The sequence below is a fragment of the Lycium barbarum genome, chromosome 5 (assembly GCF_019175385.1).
Source record: "Lycium barbarum isolate Lr01 chromosome 5, ASM1917538v2, whole genome shotgun sequence".
In the NCBI taxonomy this organism is placed as follows: domain Eukaryota; kingdom Viridiplantae; phylum Streptophyta; class Magnoliopsida; order Solanales; family Solanaceae; genus Lycium; species Lycium barbarum.
The window spans coordinates 37,171,198-37,193,145 of record NC_083341.1 but is presented as its reverse complement, the minus strand read 5'-3'; the positions used below and the strand labels follow the sequence as shown (position 1 = coordinate 37,193,145).

Sequence of the window (21,948 nt, the reverse complement as noted above, 5' to 3'; positions counted from 1 at the left end):
ATGTATCACTCATTTTCTATGTGACAGTCGGATACAAATGTTCCTCATTGATGCTTCCTTTATTTCATTGATGTGATATTATTATTTATGCCTCTCATACTCAGTACAATGTTCGTACTGACGTCCTTTTCCTTTGGACGCTGTGTTCATGCCCACAGGTAGACAGGGAGGTGATCTTGCTCCAGACTCATAGGAGTTGTTAGCTGTTGAGAGCTCTCCATTGTTCCGGAGGTGCTTATGATTTTCCTTTTATGTACATGTATGTTTTGGGCACGACGGGGTCCTGTCCCGTCCATATGTCTAGTACTCTAGTAGATGCTCGTAGATACGCAGTGTGGGTGGTATGGTCTCATGAGATTGCTACCACGTGCATGTATATGTATATATATATATATATATTATTTCAATGACCAAAAGGCTTGTGCATATAAAAGTATTTATGTTTCTGAATGAAAGACGTTTTTCTCATAATTTGAGTCTGATGTTGATAAGAGAGCTTTAAATAAGAGCGATAAGCAGTAGATTGAGGGGTGCTCGGTCGTTAGCCCTGGGTACCCGTCGAGGCCCCTGGTCGGGTTGTGACAAAAGTTGTATCCGAGCAGTTCAGTCCTAGGAAGTGTCTACGAGCCGTGTCTAGTAGTCTTGTTTATGGTGTGTTGGGCGCCACGCTAATAAACAAGAGGATACTGGGCATTTAGGAAAATGATCATCTTTCTCCTTATGAAATCGTGCGATAGAGTTGTGTATAAGATTTTACCCTCCCTAATAGTGTGTTGTGATTTCAGAATGCCTCCAAAGGGAAAACCTACAGCTGTCCAGAAGGGCAAGACTACGATGAACAGGCGAGTAGTAAGAGAGCCGCCAACGGATACAGAAGGAGGCGAATCACATAACGAGGCCTTATCTAATACTTCCTCCACCCCGCCTAATGTGGAAGAGAAAAGAGGAGCTTCAGCTCCAATCCCTCCACCAGTTGCTTCGGGTAAACAAATGACCGAGGCCATACATTTATTGACACAGTTGGTGGCCGCTCAGGCACAGCGGCAGAATACGGGCCCAAGTGATCGATCAGCCAGTACCAGAGCCCGTGATTTTATGACTTTAAATCCTCCGGAGTTTTTTGGGTCAAAGCCGGATGAAGACCGGTAAGGTTTCATTGACGAGATGTTGAGAACGTTGAGGATTGTCCACGTCTCCGAAATTGAATTCGTGGAGTTGGCATCTTATAGGCTCCGGGATGTGGCAGTCTTATGGTATAATAACTGGGTATTGTCGAGAGGAGAGAATGCGCCTTCTCCGGTTTGGCAAGAATTCGTCGACGCCTTCATCCGCCATTATTTGCCACCCGAGGTCCACCGAGCTAGGGTGGATAGATTTCTAAATTTGAGGAAAGGTAGTATGAGCGCCCGGGAGTATAGCATGCAATTTAATTCTTTGGCTAGATATGCCCCGGCTATGGTGGCTGACATGGGAGATCGGGTACATAGATTCGTGAGTGGCTTAGGGCCACATATATTCAAGGATTGCTTGACAGCTTTGCTACAAGATGGGATGGATATTTCTCGGATACAAGCCCGTGCCCAGAATTTAGAGGGGCGACAATAACCACAAAGAAATGATCGTGATATTGATAGACGGCAAGGAAAAAGGGCTAGGTCTATGGAGGCATGCAGTGATTATAGAGGGGGACCAATGCAAACATCTTCTAGACATTCAGGCCATTCGGTGACTAGCGCACCTCCTCGGTTTACGGGTAGGAGATTTGATCGCTCCTTTCGTTCAGGACAGGGTCAAAGTTCGAGGGCCTCAGATTCTCAGTTCAGGGAAGACTATAGCCAGAGGAGACCCCCAGTACCGCGATGCAGCCAATGCGGTAGACTACATTCCGGACAATGTCGCCAAGGCACGGATGCTTGTTATACTTGTGGTAAGGTGGGGCACATGATGAGAGATTACCCGTCGGCGAGTGGCAGACTTGGGGTTCAGCCCACAGGTTCCCCGGTAGGGCAGGCTCCTCAGGTGTCAGCAGGCCGAGGTAGAGGCAGAGGGGCAGCATCTACTTCAGGTGCCACTCAGCCCTGTATATATGCTTTAGCCGGACGACAGGACCTTGAGTCCTCCCCCGATGTGGTTACAGGTACATTACGCATATTTTCCTATGATGTGTATGCCTTGATAGATCCGGGTTCTACTTTTTCCTATATTACCCCGTACGTTGTTGGTCGCATTGGGGTAAAACCTGAGCCAATCAGACCTTTCGAGGTATCTACCCCGGTTGGTGATCCCATGATAGCTAGGTAAGTGTATAAATATTGTGTGATAGTGACAAGTGATCGCCAAACAAAAGTTGATTTGATTGAGCTGGAGATGTTAGATTTTGATGTAATTATGGGTATGGACTGGTTGGCCTCATGCTATGCTAATGTTGATTGTCGAACGAAAGTAGTTAGGTTTCAATTTCCAGGAGAACCCATGCTGGAATGGAAGGGTAATAGAGCGTCTCCAAGAGGTAGGTTTATTTTCTATCTCAAGGCCAGAAAGATGATAGCCAAAGGCTACATTTATCATCTAGTCCGAGTTCTTGATACCGAAGCTAAGTCGCCAACTTTCCAATCTGTCCCGGTAGTAAATGAATTTTCGGATGTATTTCCAGACGAACTTCCAGGCCTTCCTCCAGAAAGAGAAGTTGACTTCGCCATTGATGTGTTGCCGGACACCAAGCCTATTTCTATTCCTCCTTATCGCATGGCTCCGGCAGAATTGAAAGAGCTAAAGGCGCAATTAAAAGATTTGCTCGAGAAGGGGTTTATCAGACCCAGTTCATCGCCGTGGGGAGCACCAGTCCTATTTGTGAGAAAGAAAGACGGTTCCCTACGAATGTCCATCGATTATAGGCAGTTGAACAAAGTGACGATAAAGAACAAATATCCTCTCCCAAGGACTGACAATCTATTTGATCAGCTGTAGGGTGCCAAGTGGTTTTCTAAAATAGACTTGATGTCGGGTTATCATCAAGTGAGGGTTAGAGAAGAAGATATTCCTGAGACAACCTTCAGAACGACAAGAGTTTTGGGTGATATCGTTTGGGTTGACTAATGCTCCGGCCGTGTTTATGAATTTGATGAATAATGTGTTCAGGCCACTCTTGGACTTATTTGTGATAGTATTCATTGATGATATTCTGGTGTATTCTCGCACAGAATCAGAACATGCTGATCATTTGCGTATCGTACTTGGAATTCTTCGAAAACGAAAATTATATGCAAAATTCTCAAAGTTTGAGTTTTGGCTAAATTCTGTCACATTTCTGGGCCATGTTATTTCAGACGATGGTATTCGAGTTGATACTCAGAAAATTGAAGCGGTAAAGAATTGGCCGAGGCCTACGACGCCTACCGAGGTTCGTAGTTTTCTGGGATTAGCAGGTTATTATAGCAGGTTTGTGGGGGGCTTCTCATCTATTTCAGCCCCATTGACGAAGCTAACCCAGAATTCAACAAAATTTCAATGGAATGATGCTTGTGAACGCAGTTTTCAAATGTTGAAGGACAGATTAACCTCAGCCCCAGTCTTAACACTTCCAAAAGGGTCCGATGGTTATGTAGTATACTGTGATGCTTCTGGTGTTGGGTTAGGATGTGTGTTGATGCAGCACGGTAGATTTATTGCTTATGCTTCGAGACAGCTGCGGAAGCATGAGAAGAACTACCCAACTCATGATCTTGAATTGGCTGCAGTTATTCATGCGTTGGAGCTATGGAGGCATTACTTGTATGGCGTACATGTTGATATTTTTACAGATCACCAAAGTCTCCAATACATTTTCAAACAGAAGGAGTTGAACGTACGACAGAGGCGGTGGTTACAATTGCTAAAGGATTATGATGCGAATATTTTATACCACCCCGGAAAAGCAATTGTGGTGGCCGATGCGCTTAGTCGCCGATCCATGGGTAATTTATGTGAAGTCTCTCCGGAAACGAAAGAGATAGTTCATGAGCTTTACCAGCTAGCTAATCTCGGAGTGCGGGTAATTGATACAGGCAGTGCAGGGATTGGTATTAATGATCCCATGGTTTCGTCTCTGAATGCGGAAGTGAAAGAGCGTCAATATGAAGATCCACGGTTGAGCCACTACAGAGACACATTTCATGAAGAAGAGAGATCTCCATTTAAAACTTCGATGGATGAGGTCCTTAGATACCATGACAGGCTGTGTGTTTCGAATGTTGCAGAATTGCGCCGACGAATTCTAGAAGAAGCCCATTACTCTCGGTATTCTATCCACCCAGGCGCAACAAAGATCTACCACGACCTCAAATGGATATATTGGTGGGACGGCATGAAAAGAGACATAGCAGAATTTGTAGCTCCATGTCCAAATTGCCAACAAGTAAAGATCGAACACCAGAAGCCAGCAGGGCTATTTCAAGCAATGGAAATCCCTACTTGGAAGTGGGAAATTATCAATATGGATTTCATTGTGGGGTTGCCCCGTTCCCGAGGCAAGTATGACTCTATATGGGTAATTGTGGACAGGTTAACAAAGGCATCTCATTTTCTTCCAGTCAGGACCACAAAATCCGCAGAAGATTATGCGAGGTTGTATCTCAAGGAAATTGTGCGACTCCATGGTGTCCCATTATCCATTATTACAGATAGAGGGGCACAGTTTACAGCCAAGTTCTAGAAATCCTTTCAAGAAGGTCTAGATACCCAAGTGAAGCTTAGCACAACATGTCATCCACAGACCGATGGACAAGCCGAACGTACTATTCAGACCTTGGAGGATATGCTCCGAGCGTGTGTGCTGGATTTCGGTGGTAGTTGGGATGATCACCTACTCCTTATTGAGTTCACTTATAACAATAGCTACCATTCCAGTATCCAGATGGCTCCGTATGAAGCCCTATATGGAAGAAAGTGTAGGTCCCCAATTGGGTGGTTTGAAATAGGAGAGGTACAACTAATAGGCCCGGAATTGACTCGGCAAGCGGTAGAAAAAGTCAAGGTGATCCGGGATCGATTGTTGATAGCTCAAAGTCGCCCAAAATCTTACGCGGACAACCGCCGGCGAGACTTGGAATTTCAGGTTGAGGATTGGGTATTTCTGAAGGTGTCGCCAATGAAAGGAGTGATGAGATTTGGCAAAAAAAGGAAGTTAAGTCCTCGATACATCGGACCTTACAGAATTATCCGTAAGGTCGGCTAAGTAGCCTATGAATTGGATTTGCCTTCAGAGCTTGAATCAGTTCATCCAGACTTTCATGTCTCAATGCTCCACAAATGTGTTGGAGATCCCAAATGAATTGTTCCAGTAGATGATGTACAAGTGACAGAAAAGTTGGCATATGAAGAGGTACCCATTGCCATCTTAGATAGACAAGTACGAAGGCTTCGAAACAAAGAAATGGCTTCAGTTAAGGTCTTATGGCGGAATAACAATCGAGAAGAGATGACTTGGGAAGCAGAAGAGAAAATGAATTTCAAGTATCCACACTTATTCCAACCCCCAGGAGAGGTCCAAGATGAAACGCCGGCACTATGAGGTATGTATGCAGTAAATGAAGTGTAATAATTAGAGTATCTGAATACCCCTATTTCCATCATTACTCAGAAATTATGTCCCTCTACTTTCAGCAGCTTTCGTAAGTCTTTCTTAGAGTTTAATTGTGTTGTAGCCCTGTGAGGCAGATTATTATGGGTTGTTGTGACAGGATGGTAGCGCCATATTATAGGGGAAACTCTTGCGAAATTTTTGTAGAATTCCCTAGTACTTAACATTCGAGGACGAATGTTCCAAAAGGGGGAAAGAATGTTAGACCTCGAAACTTTGGGTTGCTAAGCGATGAAGGGACTAACGTAAATTTTCAGAGAAGTTAAAGGCAAGGGAGAAAAGTCTGTTAAATGAAACTTTACCGCAGTCTTGCGAAAAGGGGGTTCGACGGTCGTCCTTTGTACCTTCGAACAAGTCGACGCCCCGTCGATGGCGCCGTAAAATAGAGCTGGAGCGAAGACCACTCGACGAACAGGTCGGCGCTCCGTCGATCAATTCGACGGACCGTCCTTCTCACCGTTGAATGAGAAGAAATGACAGATTTCTCACTGGAAATTTGACGACTTCGATGGCTGGATCGACGCTCCGTCGATCGCACCGTACATCTCGGACGGAACTGATTTCATGAATTAATATAAGACCCCTCCTCCATTTCTTATTTCATTTCATCTTCCACTCTCTTCTCTCCAAGAACTCTCTAGAACCTTCTCCACCATCCATCCATAAGAAATCAAAGGAAAACCATGGTAACCTACACCAAATCCATGAAATCAAGTTTATGAAACCCATTAAAAGTTCATCTAAGCCAAGAAAACGTAAGAAGAGTGAGTTAGGGTTTTGGTGCAAGAAGAGAAGTTCCACTCAAAGGTTGTTCATCCATCATCTAAGGTGAGTTTTATGACCCTTTTATATGGTTTGAGTGGTTGAAAGTTGAAACACTTGAATTGTGGAAAGACATAGAAATTGGGTCATGAAGGTGTGAATAGTGATTGGTGTGAATTATGAATGTTGGTATGCTGTGATTGTGAATATGTTATAAGTGACCTTTAGACCATGAAATAAGTATTATATATGAGAAAACGCGATAATGAGTTATAATCATAATTGTGGAGAAATCTAAGGGAAATGGTGAATTGTGGTAATTGTAGATAAATGATGATTGTTGTTGCTATATTGTGGATGTTGTTATTAACGTGGGGAGTGGATATAGAATGTGGTAAAAGTAGTATGAACAAAGGAAGTGCTGCCCAATGTTCCCTAGAAATAGTAAATGTTCTTATAGCCGAGTAACTAATGTTAATGCGATTCCTCTCGAAGGTTGAAACGCGAGCATCGAAGGAGGATGATCAAGCGATAAGATAGTTAAACGACAAAGGTATGTGAGGCTAGTCCTTTCCTTCCATGGCATGAATCCTATAATATAACTTTCTTTCTTCTCCATGAATCTCTTAAGTTCCGAAAGAGAAATACGAGCTGAAACCCCTAATTTGTAACACAAGGTAATGAGTTAGAGTATAGGAGTTATAAATATTCATGATATGATGTCATCATTGCTTACACTCACCTCATGTACTATTCCCTTCAAGGTGAGGCAGGATGTTAATGAGTGCTCCATAATGGAATCGGGGATCACGACCTCACGTCGCCCCGACAAAGCATAGTTAACCTTGAGCCTTTATGTATGAATTATGATGAGTATATTATGTTGATGATATCACACCGCGCCTACTTGGCCGGGCAGTCACCGCTAAGGCGGGCAACTATACACTATGGCCAAATGGCATGGGCAGACACCACTAGTGGGCAGCAGGAGATGATACCCCGAACGCGGGAGGCCTGGACGCAGGCTAATGATTATTACACCGATCCAATACGGACGGGTAGTTTATATATTTATGCACCTATGATATAATGATTACTATGAGTAAGCCAGCATGCATCACTCCTTTTCTATGTGACAGTCAGATACAGATGTTTCTCATTGATGCTTCCTTTATTTCGTTGATGTGATATTATTGTTTGTGCCTCTCATACTCAGTACAATGTTCATACTGACGTCTGTTTCCTTTGGACGTTGTGTTCATGCCCACAGGTAGACAAGGAGGTGATCTTGCTCCAGACTCGTAGGAGCTGTTAGCTGTTGAGAGCTCTCCATTGTTCCGGAGGTGCTTATGATTTTCCTTTTATGTACATGTATGTTTTGGGCACGACGGGGTCCTGTCCCGTCCATATGTCTAGTACTGTAGTAGAGGCTAGTACATACGCAGTGTAGGTGGTATGGTCTCACGAGGTTACTATATATATATATATATTATTTCAATGACCAAAAGGCTTGTGCATATAAAAGTATTTATGTTTCTGAATGAAAGATGTTTTTCTCATAATCTGAGTCTGATGTTGATAAGAGAGCTTTAAATGAGAGTGATAAGCAGTAGATTGAGGGTTGCTCGGTGTTTAGCCCCGGGTACCCGTCGCGGCCCCTGGTCGGGTCGTGACAAAAGATGTAGACGGGACAGGACCCCGTCGTGCCCACATATACAAATGAACACAAAAGAATAATCAAGCACCTCCAGAACAAAGGAGTGCTTTCAATCAGCTAACAGCTCCTACGAGTCTGGCTCAAGCTCGCCTCCCTGTCTACCTGTGGGCATGAATACAGCGTCCAAAGAAAACGGACGTCAGTACGAACATTGCACTGAGTATGTAATACAAGAATGAAATAAATATAATAGGAGGATCGTGAGCCATAAGAGAAAGATATAACCTGCAAGAGTGTCGTAAGCAAATACATTTCGTACATATATCATATTTTACATAATCATGGTACATATGTCATCACATCACATATCTCGTCACATCACAATCCTCATAGTTATCCCGTGTCCGGGTAACTATCATATGCCGCCCACTAGTGGTGATCATGCCCGGCCCTCTAGGCTCGGTGTAAACATAGCAGCCCGCCTTAGCGGTGACATGCCCGGCCATTGAAGCACGGTGGAATCATATGCAGCCCACCTTAGCGGTGACATGCCCGTCCATCTAGGCGCGGTGAAATCATATCGTCATATCGTCAATCATAATCCATCATAGCTCGGCATTTTCATACATAACATAGGCATATTATAAGCTAGCATCATTAATCATCTTATATACATATCATGACTTAGCATTATTTCACATTTATCATTAGGAAAATACATTAAACTTTGAAGACAACCATAACTACATCGGGGTGACATAAGGTCGTGAACCCCCGATTATATTATGAACATTTACGAGTATCCTGCCTCACCTTGAAGGAAATAATACATAAGGTGAGTGTAAGCAATAATATCATGAACTCTCGAATCGTTATACTTTAACTCATTATCATCACTATCATGCTCGTATGTAGTTTAGTATATTTACGGACTCATAAGCTCCATCATATAGGAGGATCATGGAAAAACTTGGAAGATTCATGCCTTTGAAGGAAGGGATAATCCTTACATACCTTTGACGTTTAACTAATCTATCGCTTGCTTGTTCTTCTTTAATGCACACGTTCTACCTTCAAGAGAATTTATATCGTCATTAGCTAAGCAATTATAAGAACGGGCTTTCTAAAGCTAGGGAAAATTGGGCAGCACTTCCTTTGTTTATACTACTTTTCCCATAGTCTATATCAACTCCCAAATGCTCACAACAATATTCACAATATTACAATCAACAATCATCATTCATATACATTGACCACAATCCACCATTTCTCTTCAATTTCTCCACATTTATGGTTATAGCTTACTATCGCGTTTCCTCGTATATAATACTTATTTCATGGCCTAAATGTCATTTATAACGTATTCATAATCACAACACACCAACATTCATAATTCAATCCAACTACCATCCAACCATGACACTATTCACTCATTAATGACCCATTTCCTATGTCTTTCTACAATTCAAGTATCTTAACCTTCCAATACCTTAAACAACACGGTTTAGTTATGAAACTTACCTTAGATGATGGTTGAACAAGCCTTTAATGGAAATTACTCCTCTAGCATCAAAACCCTACTTCACTTCCTTTGGGCTTTCTTGAGAGAGGTGAACTTTAGCTAGGTTTCATACACTTTGTCTCATAGATTTGGTGTTATTGATCACGGATTTCCTTTGATTTTCTTGTAAATGAAGAGTGGAGAGTATTCTAGAGGTTTCTAGAGAGAAGCATCGTGGAAATGAAATGAATTTAATGAGCTTGGGTCTCCTTTTAATGACTTAAAATCTAATCCGGAATGAACAGTAGTTGAAGTGCATAGTGGTCGTAAACCCAGTTTACGGTCCGTATTCCAGTTTACGGGCCGTATTTCGTGATCGTATTTAAGCATAACAAAACCAGAAAGGTATGCTGGAGGTCATGGTGATTTACGATCATGGTTTACGGGCCGTATTTCGATTTACGATCCGTATTCCAAGTCGTATTTAACCATTTGATCATTTGGCAGAAAGTTGAAGTTTTGTAAGTTGAAATACGACATGGTAGTTTACGGGCCGTATACCACTTTACGGTCCGTATTTCATTTTACGATCGACTGGGCCAAAGTGAAAATCTGCAACTTTTCACATTTTTAGGACCCATAAGTAGTCGTTGTGGAGCATAACCTATCTCTTATTGCAATTACCTTTGACATCTTACTCAGGTTCGTCAAACGTCATTCCCTTCTTATTAAAATATCATATACTCGTATTCTTCGTTAGTCTATTCGTTGTACGTTCACGGGGAAATTTCCGAGGTGTAACAATTCTCCATCAGAGGCTGATCATGCAGAACATCTACGAGCAGTGCTTGGAGTTCTTAGGAAAAAAGAGTTATATGCCAAGTTTTCCAAGTGTGAGTTCTGGTTGAATTTTGTGGCTTTTCTTGGTCACATTATTTTAGAGGAAGGCATTAGAGTGGATGCCCAAAAGATTGAGGCTGTGAAGGATTGGCCAAGGCCCACAACACTAACGGAGATACGCAGTTTCTTGGGCTTGACAGAGGTTATTATAGAAGGTTTGTAGAAGGATTTTCCTCTCATTCAGCCCCATTGACTAAGTTGACTCAGAAATCAGCCAAGTTCCAATGGACAGATGCTTGTGAGAAGAGTTTTCAAACGTTGAAGGATAAGCTGACTGCAGCACCTGTTTTGACTCTTCCAGAAGGAGCAGATGGCTATATGGTATATTGTGATGCTTCAAGCATTGGATTGGGCTGTGTATTAATGCAGCACGGTAAGGTTGTCGCTTATGCTTCTAGACAGCTAAAGAATCACGAGAAAAATTACCCAACCCATGATCTTGAGCTAGCGGCAGTGATTCACGCTTTGAAAATATGGAGGAACTACTTATTCGGTGTCCATGTTGATATCTATACTGATCATAAGAGTCTCCAGTACATCTTTAAGCAGATGGACTTGAATTTGCGTCAGAGGCGGTGGCTAGAGTTGCTGAAAGACTATGATGTAGATATTCTGTACCATCCCGGGAAAGCTAACGTAGTAGCCGATGCCCTCAGTCGTAAATCTATGGGTATCTTGTCACATGTGCCGCCAGGGAGAAGAGAAATAGTCCGTGAAGTTCATCGATTAGCTAGCCTCGGAGTTCGATTGATAGATTCAGGTGATACAGGAGTTACTGTTCAAGACACAGCAGTGTCATCTTTGGTAGCAGAAATAAAAGAACGCCAGTACGAAGACCCTGTCCTAGTTCATTACCGAGATACAGCACCTCAGAAAGAAAAGACACCCTTTGTGATTACAGGTGATAGAGTACTCCGGTATCGAGGAAGATTATGTGTTCCTAATGTTGCAGGACTCCTTCAGCAGGTTATGAGGGAGACACATTACTCTCGCTGTTCTATTCATCCAGGCTCAACGAAGATGTACCGTGATCTCAAGAAAGTTTATTGGTGGGATGGTATGAAAAGAGATATAGCTGAATTTGTTGTCCAGTGTCCAAATTGTCAACAGGTCAAGATAGAGCACCAGAAGCCCGGAGGTCTATTGCAGGCTATGGAGATTCCGTCATGGAAGTGGGAGGTAGTTAATATGAATTTCATTACAGGTTTTCCCCGTACTCCGCAGAAGTATGATTCCACATAGGTTGTAGTCGATAGGCTCACAAATTCAGCCCACTTTTTGCCTGTCAGAACTACTTATGCAGCCGAGGATTATGCGAAGCTTTATCTCGAGGAGATTGTGCGACTTCATGGTGTTCCTACAGCCATTATTTCAAATAGGTGAGCACAGTTCACAGCTAAATTCTGGAAGTCTTTTCAGCATGGATTGGGGACTCAGGTGAGTCTTAGTACCGCGTTCCAGCCGCAGACAGATGGACAGGCAGAGCGTACTATGCAGACCCTTGAGGATATGCTTAGAGCTTGTGTACTTGATTTTCAAGGCAGTTGGGATGACCATTTGCCTCTTATCGGGTTTGCCTACAATAATAATTACCATTACAATATTCAGATAGCTCCGTATGAGGCCTTATATGGGCGGAGATGTCGGGGGAAATCAGTTGGTAGGCCCAAACCTAATTCAACAAGCAGTTGACAAGGTGAAAGTCATTCAGGAAAGGTTGCTAACAGCTCAGAGTCGACAGAAATCCTATGCGGATAATCGGCGACGCAAGTTAGAGTTTGAGGTAGGTGATTGGGTTTTCCTAAAAGTTTCACCTATGAAAGGAGTAATGAGGTTTGGTAAGAAGGGTAAATTGGTCCCTCGATATATTGGGCCGTATAAGATCATTTGTATTGTAGGTAAGGTGGCATATGAGCTAGAATTGCCTTCTGAGTTGGAGTCTGTGCATCCAGTGTTTCATGTGTCTATGCTTCGTAAATGCATCGGATATCCTTCAAGAGTTGTACCGGTAGATGATATCCAGGTGACTGAGTAGTTGTCATATGAAGAGTTTCCAGTGGCTATATTGGATAGATAGATTTGTCGATTACGAACCAAGGAAGTAGCTTCAGTTAAAGTTTTGTAGAGGAATAAGAATGTTGAGGAAGTGACTTGGGAAGCGGAAGAGGCAATGAAGATTAAGTACCCGCATTTGTTTCCAGCAGTATAGGAGGCTCAGTCTGAGGCATCACCTCCCCCAGGTATTATTTCATTTTCAGTTATCGTGATTGGTCGTGTGAGGCCATAGTATTGTATGTTGCAGTATGTGGCCCTGTGTGGCAGTATTTTGGGTTGCTGTGTGCAGGTTGGGTTGTATATTTACAGGGGAAACTCTGCCAAAATTTTTACAACCCATGATTGTTTGAACATTCGAAGGCGAATGTTCCTAAGGGGGGGAGAATGTTACGCCTCTCGTTTTTGTCGTAGGAGAACCTATGGTTTCCTAGTCGGGTATGCCTTTGGAATAGAGACCCGAGCCCGAGTTTTGGAGGTAGAAAGTGTCTTACCCCATGTACAAAGGTACCAGCAGGTATTCCTAGCAATTTAAAGGATTAGAAGTTGAACGAATCGAATCAACGCGATCTGAGCTGAAACTGGAAAATCTACAGACACCAGTCATTGTCGAAGGGTCGTCGACATGGTCAACGGACCATCGTTGTGCAGCGTCGTTATGTTTTCACAGTCCTGAATCTGCAGGCGCAGGTCGACAGAGCACGTCGACGGGTCGTCGAACCGCACCGCTATAGCCTTTTAACTTCCAAGTATAAATATATGATCCACGACTTTGTTTCTCATTTTCCTCCATTCCAAATCAGAGAAACCCTAGTATTTTCTCTCCCAACATTTTCCATCATTATTAGTGGAGATTTGGTAAGATCCGAGCCCCGTGAACCCGTGTTTGTCAAGAAGAAGGTTGTTTCTAGGGTTTATTCAAGTTAGAAAGCTTAGGAAGTTGGAGTTGAAGTTGATCCTTGGAATCTTAGGCCCCTCAAGGTATGCAAATGATTTCTACCCTTGTATTTAAGTTATTTATCAAGGATTTTAGTGGTTTTAAGCAAAGAGAGGGTATTTGTGGAAGTGATAAGTTGATGAAGGTTAATATAGTGATTTGGGGATATTTAAGAGATGATTGGGAATAGATTAGAGTATATTTTTTATATGTAAGTGGTGTTATTGTTGTTGTGGTTGATGTTGGAGTGAATGGGAAGTTGAAGGATTGTTAAACTTATAAGGGAAATGTTGCCCATAATTTGTTAAGCTCTATTCGTATTTAAAATGATTAGTAAGCGAGGTAAATAGTCTAATTAAGGCCTACGTTATCTTGATTGTAGACTTACGAACTCGGGGATTAGAAGTTGGACGATTGGATATAGTTCGAGGTGTGTTAAGGCTATCTTTTCTTTCCTTTGGCATGATCCTATGATATGAGCCAACAAGCGAGTAAGAGAGCTTCCATCTTACTCTACTCTTAGAAGCAGTAGGAGTACTTCAGTCTTTAATGTTCATGTACCCCGTTTATGATTATTCCTTCTGGTCATGGGTCTAGTTTTATGTATCCAGTTCTATGTATATAGTTTATTCATGCATTACATTCATTGTATATCTATGTACATTGACCCGTGACTAGAAGGCGTTATATACGCGAATATTAGATATATGTGGGGTATGAGAAGAGGGATAGGCGTTATACACGCATTACCACCTGATCACCTGGTGCACCATGATGATTATATAGGGATCGGGCTGCACGTACCGTAGCAATGTATATGATGATGGCCGCAGAGAGGCCGATATGATATGATGGGATGCCATAGAGGCTTGACATGTGTTATACACGCACATATATATAGATGTATGACCTTCATTGATAGGCATGAGCATGCATATTATGCGCCCACAGTGGCATTGTCAGGTACACAGATTTATGCAGATACATATAGATACTAGTTCATACAAGTACATGCAGATAGTCATTTCAGCTTATGAGTTTAGATTTTATTCATGATTCTTTTATATGAATACATGTTGTTCTTATGCCTTTCATACTCAGTACATTATCTGTACTGACTCCCAGTTGCTCGGGGGGTTGCATTCATGCCCGCAGGTTCAGGTAGACCGACAGGTGGTCCAACTTAGTAGGACTTCTAACCAGTAGTGGTCAGTGCGCTCCATTGATCCGGAGTTGTAGTATATTTTGGTATGCTAGCCTTTTGAGATGTATATGCATATGGGTATAACGGGGCCCTATCCTGTCCTTTCTACAGCTTTTATTCCAGTAGAGGTCTATAGACAGTTGTATGTATTAGTCAGATGATGTAGCCTTGTCGGCTTCTATTCTTTTGTGTACAGTATATGTAGCAGCCTAGCCGGCTTGCACTGTTCTTCAGCATGTTTATGTATATACAGGTTGTACAGAGTTCTCATGTCACCTATTTATGAGATCAGTTTAAGTCACTTGTGGGCCCTTGATGTTCAGTAAGATTAAGATATGAGTATAGGGGTGTTTGGTCGCTAGAGGTCAGACACTCGTTACGGCTCATCGGTTTGGGTCGTGACACTTTTGTCCTTAGTTTAGTTTTCCGTTTTTTGTTTCTTAGCTTTCTGATTTTTTGCACAAACATTTGGTTTTTATTAATAAATTTCAACTAGCTTGCTGGTGGTTGCTTGCTTAAAAAAAGAGAGTAATAGTTTGTATTTGATCAATTCATTTGAGAAGTACTTTATCAGTATTTGGTAAGAAGATTGTTTCTGTCCAATCTTTCTAAAAATAATTTTAAGCTTCAAATTACGAAAAGGATTTTATACATGCATAGTTTAGAATTATTATTTTTAAAAAGAAAACATAATATTAATTTTTTTATTACTTTACAATTAATATTTTCTAGACAGGAAAAAAGCGTTTTAGTTATTCTCTACTACATACTTTAATAAGTTTATTTAATAAAAATATTTCTTATTTTTTTTTTTATTTGGTAATATTTACACAAATAAAGAGTCGAAAAGCAATGGAATGAAAGACACGGTAAAGAGGAACTATGTTTTACAAGCCGATATCTCTTTTGAAGTTAAGAAGGGTAGTTTTACAAAATAAAAATTAGTGATAAGGTTATTTCTCCCTAAAGAAATTAATTTGATTCCTTTGCTTCTTCGGAGTAAAACTACTCCTGCTTATCGAAAAAGCAAAAACATTTGTTTTTGCTTGATCCAATTATAAGCTTTTTCCCATTAATAGAAACTGCTTATGTTTCTTCTCAAAAGCAGTTTTTTCATTTGACCAAACACCTCAATTTTTCGGAAAAAAAAAAAATAGCTCCCCAAGAGCTTTTTGATCAAAGGAGCTAGCGTATATGTACTTTCTCTTGCACGCACGCACTTAGACTAAAGTTCGCACATAAGACTCCGCACCTACTTATTCAAAATCCAATATTGACATAGCTTTAGATAGCTTGTCATCTTCAAAAACGCTAAATGTCATACCCCAACTGAGATTCCGGTCTATTCCGGATTTCTACGCAAGCATTGTAAAACTTCACATTTATTGAGGTTTCTTCACAAATTCTATAGTTAAATGGATGCGTTTTCACTCTTGCACCCATCATTAGTACTAACAACCTATTACAGTTCCAACATACCCTCCTCCATCCATGATTCTGCTTCAAGCCATAATATACAATAGAAGCAATGGTCTTTTCAAGCACGAATACCATATAAATAGTGGATCTTTCAAGTTACTCCCTGACAAACATATATAGGTTAAGTAGGGGCCATACTCCATTTTGAGACTACTATTCTCTAATTAAAAGCAAAGAGAAAAACAACTTGCCTGTATATAAATCAAATGAGAGTATCCCATCTGTGCAAAAGCATAGTGAATATCATTTCAAGACAATGGAACATCAGCTTTAGGAAGAAAAGAATGAATACCCTGAGGATAATTACAGCACTTACCACAAACTCCTTCACCTTGATCCTACGTACAAACCAATTGAGAGCACTCTCAACTCAATGCGATTTGCCGCATAGGTTATAAAAGATCATGCCACCCCTTAATCCTACTTGGAGGAACAAAATAGGGATAAGTTACAGAGAAAGTGAAACCAAATTGGTGCTGTAAAAAACTTGCTTGCACATTAGCTATGCAAAGTGTAATCCACATCATTTCACCAGAAAGCTGCAGAGTGGAGTATCAAACCAACAATTAAAGAGCTCAAAAAAGCTTGATTTTCACGGGTATATTGTAAATGACAGCCAGACGATGTTGAGTTTGATGATGGAGCAAGAGTGGTTCCATTTGTGACGGTGCCATTTTTCCCTCCACTAGATGAAAAAGAAAAAAGACAAAGCATGAACAATCAAGATGTGACCATGGGTGACGAAAACAAATCTTAGGTAAATGACCATTGATCACGGATTAATTACCAAACTAAAGACAAAAAGATAGAAGTAATAATTAATTGTCGATAAATTAACCAAGCATAAATTCATACCTTCCTGGAAATATACAAGAACCATGACCTGCAGCAGGAAAACAAATATTAGGAATCACTAATCATATTTTAGAAAGAAAAGACAGAAGACATGATTTCGGCAGATTTATTCTCGAAACCAAGCGAGAAGCAGTGTTCATAGAATTTCTAATTAAAGAAGAAATAAGAAAAGTAATTAATTTAGAATTCCCCTTCCATAAGAGCTTAAAATAAAGGCTTGTCTCAACTTTTTTAAAAGGCTAAGACCTATCACTTCTTTTTTTTTAAAAGAAGCACTTCTTAGTTTTTTTATCAAGTAGTAATAATTTTCATATAAATAGGGCAGAAAAAGTGCCCGTATACAACACTTCTATCTTAGTAAAAGCCAACGAACTCCATGACAGTTTTGCTATTTAAGTATTGATTGCTTAATTTTCTGCAATGTCCGTGCTCTGCATGTGGAGGCCAATATACTCTGCGTCAATAATGCAAAAGCACTACATCAAGCCAAAACTTGGCGGAAAACCATTGTGAAATATGTAAATTTTCTTTTTCCTTGGTTTTTTGCCTTCCCTAATGGATGTTTGCCCAAATGAATGTAGCTAAGAGGAAGTCAATAGTAAAACTTGATGATCTGAAGTTTTCTAAGCCCTGTGACTCCTATTCAGTGGTCGCTTCCATTTTGCACAGAATGACAAGACTCTTCACTCTACAAGATCTTAGAGATTCAAATATTTGTGCCAGTGTATTAACGTAAAATGAACGTTCACAAAAGGATATTTCTTTTACTACTTACTTGGATCTGAGGTAGTTACTGTAGCCACCCCATTGAAGTTGCATGTTCCATCTGCCATTCCCATCTTGTGATAATATGCATCAAAAGCATATGATGCATGTGCAAAGACACTATCGGGTTCATAACAAGGGTTCCCTTGTAACAAAGGATTGCAATCCACTTTGCCAGGTCCACAAGCCCAATCCAAAGCAGCTTGCACCATCTTTTTATCTGCATTTTCCCTTGCGACGCAGTAAGTTTGGTTTGTAGTGTCATTTGCCAACACAGTCCCAGATCCTGTCAAGTGTAGGATATAGACTGGTGCTCCACTGGGATAGAAGAGTCCCCAATTCTTTTCTGAAGTAGAGCCTTGTCTTAGATCTTCATTGTAAAGCTCATAAATGTAAGTGCTGACTGCAATCCCAGGGTGTTTAGGAGTCCCAGTGTTGTTAAGCACATGCTTGATTAAGTTGCTATTATAAGTGTTAGCATTGTCAAGAGTAGCATCTGAGTCACCCTTGGAAGGCCAACCTGATTCGGTCACTGTAATTGGAATATTAGTAAAGTTCAAGTAGGACATAGCAAAATATGCTGCATCGACAATAGCATCAAAAACATTAGTGTAGTGTAGGAGTGTATTTGAATCGACGGCTTCCTTGTTAGGTGGGAGGGGACGAAAAAGAGCATAGTCCAATGGGATTGCATCATTGGATTGCTTATAAACATAATAAGGATAAACATTGAGCATGAGATACGACTCAGTGGACTGCAAAAATTTCAGCATGGGAATCACAACTGGATCCCAAGATCGATTAAAGAAAGCTTGTGAAGGTGGAAAAGAATCTAGGATGATAGAAGAGGAATGTGGAGTGGAGACTTTGATTTGGGAAGCAAGATTTGTAGCAACAAGAGCAGAGTGAATAAACTGCATTGCAGACACCAAGATAGGAGCAGCATTAGGAAGAGTTGTGAGAACTTCAGATCCAATAGCTATGGCAGTGATTTTGGTGGCTGGAACATGAGAAAGAATATTCCGAGAAACCCAGTTGGCAGCAGTGGCATTGGACTGGCCTATCCCTAAAAGCTGATCATTTGGTACAGAAACAGTTACACGGATTCCAGTATTAGCAAGTGCCAGCAGCATAGCTCGGTCAGCATCAAATAGCCGGACATGTCGAATCTGCTGTGCTTTGAGGAGGGCCACCACCTGAGTTGGACTAGGCATGTCTGAGAGGTCCGTACCAATGTTTACACCAATGAAAGCCTCTAACAGAAGAACAACTTTTTGTTAGTTAGCATTTTTTTAGTAACATAAATGAATATCGCAATTAAAAACAATTTTTGTAAGTGAACAATTTTTAAGTAGAAATGACATCCAATCAAAAGGCATTTACACAGAGAATCAACTGGCAGCCATTCTATTAAGACATTTGGTGTTGGAAAATGCAGTAAATACGAGTGATGGAATATAAGCATGAGAAAAGAAGAAACACAATTTATATAGCTTACACAAACATAAGGACAACTACAACCACATATGCTTTAATGCCTGCTCTGCAATTTATTTGATTGCCATCATTAGTGTCCGTATTTGCTGGAAGACCTCATAGTTTTTAGCATCAGTAATGCACAAAACCAGGAAAAGAAAGGAGAGAGAACGAAAATGTAAATTGTTTAGAGATGTTAGCTGTTTAGCCATAGTTAACATGGCTTCATTTGCCTGGATGTACATGTGTAGAACAGGTATGACATTGTGTGGATGCTTGGAAATCTTCAGATTACATTAAAATCTTACTTATAACCTGTTCGGCTAAGCTTCTGGAAGCCAAAAGTGCATATATTTTTTTAAAAAACATAGTTGCTTTAGAGAGTTCGAGGTGTTTGTCCAAGCTTTTAGGAAAAAATAAGTGCTTTAGATTAGCAGTTGAAATTATTTTTCAGAAGCTGCAAAAAGTAGTTCTTTTTTTCCTTAAGTACTTTTGGAACCTTGGCCAAGCACAAATTACTTCTCCAATATTGGCAGAAGTTCTTTTCAGAATTGATTAGCCAAACACAACTACTATTCTCTAAAAATACTTTTTTAAAAGCCCTTTTTCAAATAAGCAGCTTTTGGAAGATTGGTCAAACTGCCTATTAACTTGGATGTATTCATATTGGATACATACAAGCCCAAATACATGTAACACAGGTGTATTCACCTAGTCCGCGGAAATTCTAGTACTTTCCTTTTTCTTTTTATTGATACTTCAGCTTCATCTTTACAATATGAACGGATAGGAAAACCACTTACAATTATCTTTTAGTCTTTACCTTTACAATCAGACTGAGTTCACAGTTCAGTGATGGGTCAAAAGCTATTATTAGGGAGACACCAGCAACAGCTCAAATTCTTCCATTATCAGTATCCCAGGAAACTCAAGGCCTTTTCACATACTTCCAAACTTTCAAGTTGAGGGCGGAAAAGGGTGAAAATTTGTACCAATGCGGAGATCAGAAGCACCCATTGAAGAACCAAAAGGCATCTAATGAGATTTTCCTTCTCAGTTATCAGAAGAAAGACAAAAGTCTGACCAAAGACACACTAATGAGGCTTTTGAGCATCCTTCCACAACTGGAGAGTGGCATGGCATGGGGATGATAGTCCTTGTCTTCCCTCTATAAAATTATTCTATGTAGCACAATGTGAGGGATAGGCAATCATGCTGCCCAACTTAAGGTTTTGAACTTATGAAGGATGAAAACAATTGATAGAGATCAAATCCAAAATGATAAATATTTCACTAAGCTAAAATAAGAAAACATTAAGTAAACTACATGCAGAAGTTATGTACTCAGCGAGCTATAAGATTTGACTGTAACATAGTCATAGTTAACTTCTGTAATCCATTTAAAAGCTTTCCAGCTACATGAAAGAGTGATACAGCTCTGGCTACTGGCCATGAGCACTTAGAATTTGGTTACACTGGATCCTGTGAGTAACCGTGAAGCTATACATAGGTGAGATATATTATGTATCCACTTTTCCACTTTATTCTGAGATTGTTATACTGTTAATGCATTATCATTCCAGACATGGTCTCAGCTAAAAAACGAGAAAACTTCCTCATGGAAATTCAGTATACCACTTAAAGGAGAAGGAGGTAAAAAATTCCTGAGAGTGAAATCAAATAAACATAAAGAAAGTCCATGATGGGCACATGGATATAACATGGAAGACAACGATGCCATGTGCCACCATTTTAAGTTAATATTTGACATAGACACCCTTGAAAACACACACCAACAGACCTTTTAACATTTTTCTAAGGCACTATTATTTAAAATGGATGGCGAGCTGAGGCGCACTACAACTTATCAGATTTCACATTTGGGAAGACAAAAGATTCTCTCTTTCTCTAGGAAAATCTTCATTTTTCATATACAAGGTAAAAAAAAAAAATCGGGTTTCTCACTATTTTGGTTATTGGGTCTTAATCTTTCTTCTCAGCAAGCATTTCAGCTCCATCAACACAAGTGTCGCCCTGACTCAAATAAAGATAGTATTGCAGCCCTGACTGGGGGAGAACAATTAATTACTGAAGTGAAGAAAATATGAGTTAAAGAAAGAGCAAATTAAGAAACAAGATACGAAAATCCCAGATGAAATATACAAGGAAATTTGTAAGGTAGGTTTACTAAAAGAGTGGTGGGAACCTAACCCCCGCACGAGGCAATAGATTATCTCATCCAATGTATGCAGAAAGGAAGAATATCTAATCTATGTATGCATTTAGAGAGGAAGAAAGAAGGAAGGGAGGTTTACCTTTATCAACAGAAGCAGAAGCTACTAAAAGAGGAAGAAGAAGAAGAAGAAGAAGAAGAAGAAGAAGAAGGAGAAGGATATCATAAAGGGAGAGAGTCTTCATTTTTGCTCCAGAAAAGCAAAGCAAAGCTTCAGTCTTCACAAGCCCTTAAACCCCAGAAATGAGAAAACCAAAGAAAATAGGAGGCGACACTGTGGACTCAGTTTAGAGAGAGGGAAGACTTACATCGAAAGTGATGTGTCAGGTATTTTACGGCTTATTACAACTTGCTCCACTGAATTCAAACTAAAGTAAAGGACGCCCCCACTTTCTGCTTCGTCCTTTGCACCTTTGTACTAGCACGCATTATTATTATTATTATTATCAGTATTAGTATTAATAAACAATGTACCCCCAGAAATAAAAGGCTAGTAGTATTATTTAACGG

At 40.5% G+C, this 21,948-nt stretch overlaps 1 protein-coding gene across 3 annotated transcripts; it reads right to left on the bottom strand.

Moving 5' to 3' along the window:
* Positions 1 to 15,976: 15,976 nt before the first annotated feature.
* LOC132640814 (glucan endo-1,3-beta-glucosidase 3) lies at positions 15,977 to 21,740 on the bottom strand. Of its 3 annotated transcripts, XR_009582397.1 has the most exons (6): positions 21,521 to 21,740; positions 17,740 to 18,984; positions 16,965 to 16,992; positions 16,426 to 16,794; positions 16,297 to 16,330; positions 15,977 to 16,208 (listed from the first exon to the last, which is right to left on the bottom strand). XR_009582397.1 is itself a non-coding variant. In XM_060357596.1 (4 exons), the coding sequence occupies exons 1-4, from the start codon at positions 21,621 to 21,623 to the stop codon at positions 16,638 to 16,640; spliced, it is 1,533 nt and encodes a 510-aa protein (XP_060213579.1). In that variant the 5' UTR covers positions 21,624 to 21,740; the 3' UTR covers positions 16,287 to 16,637. The 3 variants fall into 3 exon arrangements, 1 of the variants encoding a protein (XP_060213579.1); XR_009582396.1 differs by lacking the exon at positions 15,977 to 16,208 and having other exon boundaries at positions 16,287 to 16,330; XM_060357596.1 differs by lacking the exon at positions 15,977 to 16,208 and having other exon boundaries at positions 16,287 to 16,794.
* Positions 21,741 to 21,948: the final 208 nt, after the last annotated feature.